Source organism: Panthera onca, chromosome B1, assembly GCF_046562875.1.
Source record: "Panthera onca isolate mPanOnc1 chromosome B1, mPanOnc1 haplotype 2, whole genome shotgun sequence".
NCBI classification, from domain to species: Eukaryota; Metazoa; Chordata; class Mammalia; order Carnivora; family Felidae; genus Panthera; species Panthera onca.
This window is the reverse complement of record NC_138342.1, coordinates 1,994,935-2,008,660: the sequence shown is the minus strand read 5'-3', so window position 1 is coordinate 2,008,660 and position 13,726 is coordinate 1,994,935. Positions and strand designations below refer to the sequence as shown.

Here is a 13,726-nt window from a genome sequence, read left to right as displayed (position 1 = left end):
AAAACCTAAGAATGATATCTACAACAACACTAGGTAATGAGGTAGACTCACAAAACTGAAAATATAACTGGGTAGGGTTGACAAAGACAACAGTGTATATCAGCATACATGTAGGAGGAAGCAGAAGGAACCATGGACCATTGGTTGAACCTAAGACCCTCAAAAGAACCATCAGGAACTCACTACAAAGCTCAGAGGGCCAATTTGAGAACAGCAGCTAGAACCAAGAGGAGTTCTGCACACTTAAATCCTTAAAAATTCTCCAAACTAACCATTTATAATTGTCTTTTAGGACAAAGCCTCACACTAAGAAATATATGGTAATTCAAACCCAAACTGACTAGCACAGAACTGTAAAGAAAACAGAAGAGTCCAGATAAAAGCAAGGAAGGGAAACAGGACCCAACTTCATTCAACAAACTGCCATATTTTTTTACCACTTTGAAAAAAAACAGAAGAGGGAGCTCTAGAGCCATGACATTAGAAAAGCCTGCCTAAACCAGGAATCTCCAAGAAAACCAAGTTTCGTGTAAAAGTGAACAAAAACATACCATGATCAAATACCACCCAAAAATTATTTTAAGAAAGAAGCGCAGAATCACATCCCTACAGATAATGAAATCACACAAGAAAGATATGTATGCAAAACAGATGAAAACGATAACCTACTGCTTCATAAACAGTAAGAAAGGTAAAGAAAGGTATTAATAATAGAAGATATGAAAAAACGTTTAATTAGAAAAATTCACGAAGGAACATAAAAGGAATTAGAACATAAAAGGAATTAGATATAAATGAAAAAATAATTTTAAAAATAAATACTAAGCTAGGGGGCACCTGGCTAATTCAGGTGGTATAACTTTTGATCCTGGGGTTGTTAAGTTTGAGCCTGATGATGCTGGGTGTAGACATTATTTAAAAATAAAATCTAGAGGAGCCTGGGTGGCTCAGTCAGTTAAACGTCTGACTTGATTTCACTTCAGGTCATGATCTCGCAGTTTGTGAGTTTGAGCCCCATTGTTGGGCTCTGCACTGACGGTGCAGAGCCTAGTTGGGATTCTCTCTTTCTCGCTCTCTTTCTGCCCCTTACCCACACTCGCTTGCTCTCTCAAATATAAATAATTTTTTTAGATTAATTAATTAAAAAATAAAATAGTGCTTGCTTTGGCAAGCACATATACTAAAATTTAAAAATAAAATAAAACAAAATCTTCTAAATAAATACATACATACGCACTAAACTAAAAGAGAAAAGAGCATGAAATGGAAAAATTTTTTAAATCATAAAGAAATGAAGCAATAAAAAGGATTTGAGAACAAGCAACAGTGAAAGACAAAGAAACTCCAACATGCATATAACAGGAATCCCCGAAGTAGGAAACAACAGGAAACAGAATAAATACTGCCAAAATACAAAATATTGATAAAATACAAAAGATCTGGAAGAGCGCATCATCTGAGAAAATTAAGCCACAATGACCAACAACACTAAGACATATTCTGATAAAACTGATGGACTCTATAAAGAAAAAAGTACTTTGAACATCCAGGAAAAGAGACCAAGTCACTTATATGGAAGAGTATCTTCAATTTTAATAGCAATGCTTTGAGACGGAAAAAAAATTAATTATCTCTTTAAGATACACATAGAAAATGTGAGTCTAGTGTTTTACACCCTAACAAACCAAACTCAATTAATATTGACATACAGAGACGACAGCAGGCAAGAACTCAGAGAGTATTGTTTGCACAAGTCTTTTCTGAGAACTCTACTACAGAAGGCACTTCAGACAACCAAAACGACTGAGGGATACACGGATACAAAGGTTGGTGGTGAGAATTAATATATATTTATTATGTATTAATTATAACACTAACTGAACATTATAAGAGGGAGATCATAACATGTAATGGTTACAGACTCTGACAACATAGACTATTTTAAATCATGAAGAGAATAGACTGTTGGTAGAGTATGGTTACTTTGTGTGATATATGGGAAAACAAATGAGTAATTACATAATATTCTGGTTTTGTTATTCCTGGTTGTCCTTAAAGGCCAGAATTCTTGTTGTGGAAGAAAGGAGAATAAATGTTAGATAGAAAAGGTCCAGTAAAAACCCCTTTGCCCTGAATTTTGATTGGAATTAGGAGTATAATTCCAATATACTTAAAATTCCTATATGCCATATAATTCACAAGATAATATATATTTCCTAGTTCTGCCCACTAAAAAGGCCTAGAATAGAATAACTAATCCATTAGCAAAGAGCATCCCTAGTACCTAATTTCCATTTCCCACAAAAAGAAATAAAGATTTCTTAGCAATATGGCCGATTCCAGACCTGGGGCAGGAAATGTACTAGGGAAACCTGGAACATTTCCTCATGGGGGATGGCCTGGAAACTGTCAAAGCACTAGGCTCAGAAGTCAACCTGGAGGGACGTCCACTGATCAAAGATGGGACAATGTTAGCATCACAACAGGTAACTGTAACATTTTGAAACACATTAAATATATTTAAATCTATGAATTCAAAAGAATACTAAAAAATAATTGGTCATTTAAGAATGATAGGAAACTAACTTCTTATTTTGAAAAGGGCTTTAGACCACACTGGGTAACCAAAAACAGTTGTTGAAGGGAAGCTCCTTTTTTGCGTGCATGCCTGATGGTCAGTAGATCACAGCCAGGAAAGTGCTGTTACGTCTGAAACCCCGACCCAGAAACAGATCATTTACAAGTAGTTCAGCAAGAGGCTCCCCTTGAACATGAAATGAGTGATGGGGAAGGGCGTGGCCCCTTTCCAGCCATGCCCCATTTCCCAGGGAAGTTTTAAAGGAAGGAATGATAGAATTAAAACATCACCATCTTGGAACCTTTATTAAATTAATAGATCTATTTATTGAGCATCAGTGGCTGTTAACACAAAAAAGAAACAACCAGACTACGTGCCTACTCCTGATAGAACACAGTACTACCTACAAAGTAGGCTTTGCCAAAAAACTGAATCCAAACACACTCAAGCATCTAGATCCAACTACCAACTTACTGTAAATACAGAAGACAAAAAAACATGTTAGTAGCACCATGGAGATGGAATCAGCAAAATTCAGCCAAAAAACTCTACAGGTCCACAAACCCATTTTCTTTAAATGTAAGGAGAAAAGGGGCGACTGAGTGACTCAGTAGGTTGAGTGTCCAACTTCGGCTCAGGTCATGATCTCACAGTTCTTGAGTTCAAGCCCCCACATTGGGCTCTGTGCTGACAGCTTGGAGCCTGGAGCCTGGTTCAGATTCTGTATCTGTCTGTCTCTCTCTGTCCCTCCCCTGCTCACACTCTGTCTCCCTCTCTCTCTCAAAAATAAACATTAAAAAACATTTTTTTTTAACAGACAAAAACCAAACCAAAATATTTAGGGATGACCATCTGATTGACGAAACCATAAAGAAAAACCAAGGCAGTGGTTACAAGCCAAAATGGAGGTTCCTGGGGTGACCAGCTGTACTCAGTCAGTACAATTCTTGATCTCAGGGTTGTGACTTCGAACCCCACGTTGGCTAAAGAGATTACTTAAAAGTAAAATCTTTTAGGGGCGCCTGGGTGGCTCAGTCGGTTGAGTGTCCAACATTTGATTTTGGCTCAGGTCATGATCTTGCGGTTTGTGAGTTTGAGCCCCTCGTCAAGCTCCACGCTGACAGGGCAGAGCCTGCTTGGGATTCTCTCTCCCTCTCTCTCTCTGCCCCTCCTCCCCCGCCTCAAAATAAATAAATTAGCATAAATAAATAAATAAGTAATTCTTAAAAGATGGTGGGTTCCTTCTGAGAGGATGATAGGAAATAGGCCAAGTGATCAACAACGTTCTATTATTAACCTGGGTAGGGGTTATAAAAGTATTCACCTTAAAATCCTTTATAAGTTATAGATCATTTATTCTATGCTATTTCTATATATTTTACAACAAAGGCTGTAATAATTTGTTTTTAAATTTGTGTTTTTAAGAAACATATCATTAGATATAATTGAAACTAATTAGCTTTCTTCCTTTCTTTTCATGGTGTGGCATTATTGAAATAAAATTTCCTTTTCTCTGACTAGAAGACAATATGCAAGTAAGTAAATACATTACACCACCCTTTTATTACCTAATCCGTATCAGACAGCACAGGATTCCATTAAAAATCCATGTGAAAACAAGAAAAACCGACTACCGTTTGACTTCAGGGTAAAAGTTTGAGTTAGTGAATTAAATGTTACTTTCATCACTCTCTGGACATTAATGGACGCATCACTCTGGTGGGTGTCAGTCAACTTCTAAGAATACTATGGAACTGACAGGCAAACTGCAAACACCAGGTGACCTAACAGAAACCACTGTCTTACGCTGGCCCATCAGAAGCTAACTATCCAGGGGCACCTGGGTGTCTCAGTCGGTTAAGCATGCGACTTCGGCTCAGGTCATGATCTCATCAAGTTCCAAGTCGGGCTCCGTCTGACAGCTCAGAGCCTGAAGACTGCTTCAGATTCTGTGTCTCCCTCACTCTCTGCACCTCCCCTGTTCACGCTCTGTCTCTGTCTCTCAAAAATTAATAAACGTTAGGGAAAAAAAATTTGAAAAAAAAAGAACCTGACTATCCAATTAGAACCGGCAGACACCGGTCCAGAGAAGTACACAGTAGGTCAGTACACAGTACTCAAGCTGCCCTAGGTTCACCCCGTCATGTGAACGTTTACAAATTCAACAGCGATGGCAAAGCCCCTCCACCTTTGCACAGCTACCCGTTCTTTGCTCACATTCACCCATCCAACAATCTCCCCCTGGCTTTCTTTTGGAATTTCTCTGTTTCTCGCCCATTTACAAGCAGCAATAAGGAACGGTGGATAAGAAATGTTTGCCTGAATGAAGTTCAGGCAAAATTGATGTGCTACTTCACAAGCAGTTTCTGATTAATTTTAGTTCACAAAAGGTGTGAGAAGCCACCTAAAATGTCATCTGCCTGAGAAATAACAGTTAATGGCTCATAAAAAAGGAGGCCTCTACACTCAAGACATTTTCAGACTTACAGACGATTTTTTTACTGTAACCAAAATATTAATTTTCAAAAATCTCAATTCTATGTATTACACTGTATACTGATCTATTTCACGTAAGAATCTGTCAGGAATTTTTTTTTTAAGTAGGCTTCCTACCCAGCGTGGAGCCCAATGTGGGAACTGAACTCACGACCCTGAGATCAAGACTTGAGCTGAGATCGAGAGTCGGATGCTTAACTGACTGAGCCACGCAGGCGCCCCAAAACTGTCAGAAAATTTAACCTACAAAACAACAGAACATATATGCAGAGTCAGGAGCTACTCACTCATGTTTAAGGCAGCCATCCCTCCTTGCGGAGCTGCAGGGTAGACATTCGGCACGTTCGTGGTCATAAAATCTGCAATCTGCTGTAATGCCAACAGGCCTGTGGGATTCTTCCCCTTCTTAAATTGTTCCTGTATCATTGATTCCAACTCTTCGCAGAAAGCCTAATTAGAAGCAAATTACAACAGTGAGACATTATTTCTTTTCTGTTCCTTGGGAAGGCACAGGTAACTATCACATAGACCCGTTTGTTTGTTTTCATCCAGTCCTGGAAAAGTAAGTGGATATTCTCATATATTGCTACTTGGAGCATAAACTGCTACATTCTTTCTAGAAAGTAATTTAAACAGTACTGAAGCTTAAATCTTTGAACATTCTATTGCTTTGATAATCTTTTCTAAAGAAATAATCGAGACATGTCCAAAGAATTATTCATAGGAATGTTCATTCTATCATGAATGACAGACGGGAAAATGGGTGATGTTGACATTTTAGACAGTGGAGAACTGACTGAACACGCTGGCCCACCTCACGACAGAATTCCCTGCACACATTCAACACAAGAGGCTGAGAAAAAGGAAAGGACATAAAATTGTTCCTGATATACTTTTGATCGTGAAAAGGTTAGAAAGCAATGAAACCTTTTTCTGTAAGAGAAAATATGTATCTAAACATAGAAAAAGACTACATTAAATACATCAAAATGTTCATTACAATTATCTTAGTGATGGAATTATTAGCAATTTTCATGTTGTACTTTGTGCTTCTCAGTATTTTCTTCAAAACAGATTTGTTTTCAAAATAGATTTTTTGAAATTACTTTTTAAAAGTTGAAAAAGGAACCCTAAAACATTTGTCCTTTATCAAATAATCCTAAATTTTTTTAAAAAAATCCTAAATTAGGCAAAAGGATTAAATTGGGTGAATAGTGACTTTCATATAAAGTCACTACTGAAACAATACAGATTTATAGCTTTCCCAAACCGCAATAATTTTTTATATACCCTATAAGGAAATATCTTCATAAATAACATTTAATGTGAAAATGTGAACTCACTGAATCATTATCCACCCCTGATTTTAAACACTCTGAGGGCTTCTGGATGATTTTATATTAAAATATACTAAACTTTCTTCTAGTTTTCCACTGCCTCAATGTAAAGCTGAAAAGATATATTGCCAAGGGACAGTCTAAATAGAACTATCACTTGCAGGAAGCAAGCAACAAACAAACATACCACATTTAAGGTAATGGCATAAAAGAACGTCAAAAACCAAGAGCTGCTGGAGGAGCCCCTATTTACTGTATCATGAGAAATAATGTCACAGATCGTGTTCTGTGGTAGTCAAGGAAGGAGGGAAAAGCTGACAGGTGCTCTGAGTAAGAAACAGAACCAAATCCACAGAACTCTGTCATCAATGCAGAATGTAAGACACAGACAGATACGCACAGATACAGATGATGAGATACAGACAGATGCAGACAGCCTCTACCAAACATCCCAGAGTGTGCTGGCTGGGCACAGAGGAAGCAAAAATTGCATAAAACAAGCTCCCTGCCCTCACGGGCCCTCAATCTGAAAAACCAAACAATCTATTTCCAGTTTCCAAATCCACAGACATATGTGCAGGAAGCTCAATTCAACATACAGGTACCACATATGTACATGCACGACATCACAACTCAGCACGTGTACACAGCACAACACACAGAAGTATCAGGTGCTGTTCTAGGTATTGAGATTATACACACAGAAAAAATGGTTCTTGCCATCAAGGAACTTAAAGCTTAGCAAATACAACACAAAAAGAAGACCGCAGGGCGAGAGGCCCTTTGTGTCAATAGCATCCCAGATGACTTACACGTGCAGTAAGGAGCTGAGCTTAGCGGTGACCAGTGAGGGCCGGGAGCCACCTGTCTGGATCCCAGAATGTAGCTCCAGCCAGCAGTCACCGGCCAATGACCTTGTGTGCTTCCTTGGTGCTACATCCACACCCTGACTTCTCTGCTTCCTGACCACCTCTCCTCCAATGCCCCTGTCATCCAACTCACCTCAGCCTCCCCTGTCCATGATCATGCCCTGGACATGCTCTTTCCTAGGAACTGCGCCCCTCTTCAGTGTCAGAGACAAGCATGGGTTCTCCAAACACCCCCTCCCCCGCCGCCAGCATCCAGCTCACCCTTTTCTTCAACGCTGTCATGACCCTAACACCTTTCTGCCATCCCTTACCTTTCCTGAGTCCTGACCTCCCTCACCCAACTTAGACCCTTGGTTTAACATTATAATCAGTCCCTTGCTCACACCTTCAACTCTCCACCATTTCACCCAACAAAACCCTAATCCTGGTTAAGTTCAACCCTTCACTCTTTCTACTCATGCTGCTCAAATGAGTAGAGAGGCTGGAGGGAGGGGGAAAAAAAAAAAAAAACCCAGACCATGCTATGTTGTCTCACTATGAATTCCTGACCCTGACCTGACGCGCCCTTCACATTAACCCAGCGACGGCCCATCCCCTCACCCACTCTCTCCTCACACCCCCTGCACGATGCCCTGGGCGCATTCTCAGCAGGTGGCTCCACTTACTATTCCCTGACAAGAGAGAACCAGCCTCAAGTGTGTGCTCAAGCTCCCTGTGGCATCTGTCCAACTACCAGCATCCACGGCCATGGCAAGGCCTTTCCCACTCCCCTCACTGACTCAACTCTCCGTGCTCCTAAAACCAGACACCAGCACCAGTGCGTTACTAGAAAGCAATTCTAGGCTTTCGACTTCTGTCCTCTGTTCCAGGGTCCCATACTGCATTCAGGTTGGTAACAGCCGATGCTTACTGTGCTCTAGACAACCTGTGGATGGGGGCTTGCTCAGTCCCCAGGGCCTGCGCATGAGGTGCTGGAAGTCTCCTTTCTGCACTCTACCCCTGGGGACTTGTACTTGGTCTCTTGCGGCTTTTACATGGGAAACTGCTCAAGCCAAAAGTCTAAATGTTTTCCTGATTCCTTTCTTTTTTCTTACCACCTCTTCCTCACCAGCCATCAGCAAGTCCTATGTATCCTACCTTCAAAATAAAACGCAAAACTTACCACCACCTCCTGCTTGGAAGACAGCTTTCTCCCTTACCCCATACTTTTTTTTTTTTTTTTAATGTAGGCTCCACACCCTACGTGGCTCTTGAACTCATGGCCCTGTGATTAAGTGTCGTGAGCTCTACTGACTGAGCCTTCCAGGCACCCCTACAATTACTTTTTCTTTTTTTTAAATATGTGTGTGTGTGAGTTTATAATTTACTTAGAGAGAGAGAGAGAGAGAGAAAGAGAAAGAGAGAGAGAGAGAGAGAGAGAGAGAAAGAGAGAGAGAGAGAGAGAGAGAGAGAGAGAGAGAGAATTCCAAGCAGGCTCCACGCTATCAGCACGGAGCCTGATGTGGGCCTTGATCCACGAACCGTGAGATCATGACCTGAGCTGAAATCACTTAACCGACTGAGCCACCAAGGCGCCCCTATAATACTCATTCCATACAAAACCCAGAATAACTTCTTTAAAAACCAAATAGTGTCATTCCTGTCTGCAGCCCTCCAATGACTCTCTCCTGTACTCTGAACACAAAACAAACTCCTGATGTGAGCTTACACAGCTTTCCAGGACCTGCCCCTCCCCACCATCCAACTTCACTGCCCCCTCCCTGTTGCCTCCTGTGCTTAGACCACACTGGTGCCTTCTGACTCTCCAAGCCCACAGAGCACACCCCTGGCTATCCTAGGAATTTCACGTCAGCTGCCCCTCAAGCTGGAAGGCTGCCCCCCCCCCCCCCCCCCCCGCCGCCCACCACAACCCCAGCATGGCCGGCTCCTTCCAGTCATTCAGACTCAGGTGAGACCTCCCTTTCTCAGAGAGACCTGTTCTAACCACCACTCAATCTAATCACCCCACTGCTTCCTGCACCACACTTCTCTTTGTTGTTTCTTGTTCACCTCCTTCGAGGGGAGTGTGAAGTCCTCTCCCTGACCTGGGTGCTCACACAGGGTGTGACACACATCAAATTTCACCAAGCTGTACACTTGAGATTTCTGTGCATTACTCTAAGTTATGCCTCAACAACAAGCAAACAGTAATAACGGCCAAACAAATAGAATCTGTTAGAATCTGAGACCTTATTTGTCCTGTTTACCACTAAGTCCTTAGGTTCCTTGAACAGCTATATGCTGCTGAGACAATCAACATTAAAAAAAATTCAATGACTACCTGCCAAATGATACCCCAAAGTATCAAGGGCATCAAACAAGATGAGAAGGATACAAAGGAATAAAGCATATACAAGGGCAGCAGCATCAACATGAGGAAACCATCAGACAGAACTACTTTACGTGGAGACGCAAGCACAAGACGCAGAGTTGGGCGCGCTTCCCACTCTCGGTGCTGACGTAACTGAAGGGAAACCCAATCAATGATCAGGCGCAGGGTAAGGCCCAGTAAGTGCCCGGCGCTAAGCTAGGTGGTCTGGAGGAAAGGGCCCTTTTTAAAGGGTCCTGAAATAAACTGACTCTCTGGAGAAGTAGTAAGAGAGCGAAAAAGAGAAAGAAAGCACCTCCCCTCCTTGAGGACACTGAAGAGTTCTCATTTATTTTGACTGATAATGTGAACTAGACAAAATTCTTTCAAAAGCCTTGCACGTACATGCGAGGCACTGATTTCCTGTGTGAAAACACATGGACCCGGACACACACAACACAGCTAAGAGCAGACGCATCAGAAGAAGAGGAGGAGGAGGAGGAGGAGGAGGAGGAGGAGGAGGAGGAGGAAGAGGAGGAGGAGGTAGAAGAGGAGGAGGAGGTAGAAGAAGAGGAGGAGGAGGTGGAGGAGGAGGAGGTGGAGGAGGAGGAGGTGGAGGAGGAGGAGGTGGAGGAGGAGGAGGAGGAGGAGGAGGAGGAGGAGGAGGAGGTGGAGGAGGAGGAGGAGAAAGAAGAGGAGGAGGAGGAGGAGAAAGAGGAGGAGGAGGTGGAGGTGGAGGAGGAGGAGGAGGTGGAGGAGAAAGAAGAGGAGGAGGAGGAGGAGGAGAAAGAGGAGGAGGAGGTGGAGGAGGAGGAGGAGGAGGAGGTGGAGGAGAAAGAAGAGGAGGAGAAGGAGGAGGAGGAGAAAGAGGAGGAGGAGGTGGAGGAGGAGGAGGAGGAGGAGGTGGAGGAGGTGGAGGAGGAGGAGGAGAAAGAAGAGGAGGAGGAGGAGGAGGAGAAAGAGGAGGAGGAGAAAGAGGAGGAGGTGGAGGAGGAGGAGGAGGAGGAGGAGGAGGAGGTGGAGGAGAAAGAAGAGGAGGAGGAGGAGAAAGAGGAGGAGGAGGTGGAGGAGGAGGAGGAGGAGGAGGTGGAGGAGAAAGAAGAGGAGGAGGAGGAGGAGGAGAAAGAGGAGGAGGAGGTGGAGGAGGAGGAGGAGGAGGAGGTGGAGGAGGTGGAGGAGGAGGAGGAGAAAGAAGAGGAGGAGGAGGAGGAGGAGAAAGAGGAGGAGGAGAAAGAGGAGGAGGAGGAGGAGGAGGAGGAGGAGGAGGAGGAGGAGGAGTAGGAGAAAGAAGAGGAGGAGGAGGAGAAAGAGGAGGAGGAGGTGGAGGAGAAAGAGGAGGAGGAGGTGGAGGAGGAGGAGGAGAAGGAAGTGGAGGAGAAAGAGGAGGAGGAGGTGGAGGAGAAAGAGGAGGAGGAGGTGGAGGAGGAGGAGGAGGAGGAGGAGGAGGAGGTGGAGGAGGAGGAGGAGGAGGTGGAGGAGGAGGAGGAGGAGGAGGAGAAAGAGGAGGAGGAGGTGGAGGAGGAGGAGGAGGTGGAGGAGGAGGAGGAGGTGGAGGAGAAAGAAGAGGAGGAGGAGGAGGAGGAGGAGAAAGAGGAGGAGGAGGTGGAGGAGGAGGAGGAGGAGGTGGAGGAGGTGGAGGAGGTGGAGGAGGTGGAGGAGGAGGAGGAGAAAGAAGAGGAGGAGGAGGAGGAGGAGGAGAAAGAGGAGGAGGAGAAAGAGGAGGAGGAGAAAGAGGAGGAGGAGAAAGAGGAGGAGGAGGTGGAGGGAGGAGGAGGTGGAGGAGGAGGAGGAGGTGGAGGAGGAGGAGGAGGAGGAGGAGGTGGAGGAGAAAGAAGAGGAGGAGGAGGAGAAAGAGGAGGAGGAGGTGGAGAAAGAGGAGGAGGAGGTGGAGGAGGAGGAGGAGGTGGGGGGGAGGAGGAGGAGGTGGGGGGGAGGAGGAGGAGGTGGGAGGGAGGAGGAGGAGGTGGGAGGGAGGAGGAGGAGGTGGGGGGGAGGAGGAGGAGGTGGGGGGGAGGGAGGAGGAGGTGGGGGGGGAGGAGGAGGAGGAGGAGGAGTGCACTGGTTCAGAGAGAAGGCTTCTCTTACGGGACTCTGCAGGATCATAGACACCCTCTTTTTCTGCTCCATCATATTGAAGTCCTGGCGAAGGTCCGGTGCCATGTTCCTCTCTCGCAAGTACTCCGGGTTGTTCTCATCCACCCTGTCGAAGTACCTCTCCTTGTGAGGCGCTGTGGTCGGGGGTGGCGAGGTCACCACCGCAGCCCGCGTGTCACCGTTCATCGTACAGTCTTTCTCGGCTCCTACAGAATCAACACACAAGACAGCGTTGTGTTGGAGTCAACGTCCGCTAGCATTTCACAGCCAGCAGCCAGCCTGACAAACCCAGCCTCCAGCGTGACAGGGCTGTGACCAATGGAGTCAGAGCCACGGCGTGTGAGGCTTCTTTGTGGCCTGAGGCACACGGTGTGCATCAGCCACCTCCCGCCCCTTCTACGGCCTTCCTTGCCATTGTTCCTCACACACAACAGAACAATCTCACAAAGCTATTAAGTCCTCTGTCAAAGTGAAAAAGAACTCGATATTCAACTGTGACAAGACGGTTTAAGTCACGATGTTGTCCCACCCAGACAGGACCTACCAACAGCAGAGTTCATTTCTGGAGAAATCTGATTTATGGTATTTTTCCAAGATTATGTCAGTACTGATTCTGCAAAGCATTTTCCAAACACATCAATAAGAAGCTGCTCACACATCTGTATTCATCCAAATGGGAAATACTCCTCATCAGCATCACCTTTTCAGTTCAAAGAACGGCAGGTCCTGAAAATGTCAATGTGCCCTAACTTGTGACTAACCTAAAAGATGCCCAAATGACTCAAATTTAAAAATCTGTTATTATAGCTACTTATTTACACTTTTTAATCCCAATCTTTTTATCTGAAATGATGTTCAAATACTAAATTATATTCTTTAACTACTAAATCTCTAGACAACACCCTTTACTAATCAATTAGTTTAATTACTATTGTTCGTATAAGACACTGAATGACAGCTTCAACTACATATATGCAGTACTTACTGAGCACCTATTATGTCTAGCCATTGTGCTAGGCACAAAAATTAATCAGACACTGTCCTCACCTTGGGGAAGCTGGAGTCACAAACTGAGAGAGGAGGCACTGATTCAGAAGTCATCAGCACCGGGACAGTGCAGTTAAAGCCGGAGAGAAGGGGACACTGGCTAGCAGAACACAACTTGAGAACAAGGGGCAGAACCAGCACCTAGAATAGTTCCCAACATAGAGCTGTATATAAACAAAAGTTTTTGAATAAATTAAGAACAAGAAGGAAAGGAAACAGAGACAGGGTGAGAAACAGACTCAGGGGCCACAGGCAGGATTTGAATGGTGAGTGGACAACAGCTCCTCAAGCCACACGGGATAAGCAAGGTAGAGATTTCCAAGTTGATTAAATTAGCAACTGAAACGTAATTGGTGCCCCTTCCTTACACACTACACACAAAATTCAGCCCAAATGGAACACAGACGTAAATGTAACAGCAAAATCTATAAAATTCCTAGAAGAAAACACAAGAGTAAATCCATGAGACATCAGGTTAGGCAAAGTTTTATGGCACCGAAAGGACAAGCAACAAAAAGAAAAAAAGAGATGGATTGGACTTCCACGAACTTAAAAATGTTTGCGCTTCAAAGGACACATAAGAAAGTAAAAAGAGAGCCCACAGAATGGGAGAAAATATTTGAAAATCATGTATCTGGGAAGAGATTTGCATCCAGAATATATAAAGAACTCTTACAATGTAATAATTAAAATAACAATAAAAAAACTTGAGAATTATCAAGTGACCTCAGTGGATACCCCAAAGAGCACAAGAACTGAGCAGCTGAAAGGGCCTAAATTCTTGATCCACAAAATCATGAGCTATGGATAATAAGATAATTATTTTAAGCTGCAAAGTCCCAGGACAGCTTGTTACTGAAATAATGGTGCTCAGGGGAAGGAGAGGGTGTATTGCAGACACTGGTTTTCACTTGTACGTGATCCTCTCAACTTCCCTATTTGGTTTCGTGGTTGTGTT

At 43.9% G+C, this 13,726-nt stretch overlaps 1 protein-coding gene across 10 annotated transcripts in view; it reads right to left on the bottom strand.

The window, feature by feature from the left end:
• Positions 1 to 13,726, bottom strand: part of ADD1 (adducin 1) — an 89,046-nt gene that overhangs the window by 35,278 nt on the left and 40,042 nt on the right. For all 10 annotated transcript variants that reach the window (XM_078446351.2, XM_081795466.1, XM_078446350.2 and 7 more), the window contains exons 2-3: positions 11,713 to 11,927; positions 5,362 to 5,524 (exon numbers count right to left, since the gene is read on the bottom strand). In XM_078446351.2, coding sequence (XP_078302477.2) covers positions 5,362 to 5,524; positions 11,713 to 11,907 — 358 coding nt within the window. In that variant the 5' untranslated portion in view covers positions 11,908 to 11,927. The remainder of the gene's footprint in view (positions 1 to 5,361; positions 5,525 to 11,712; positions 11,928 to 13,726) is intronic.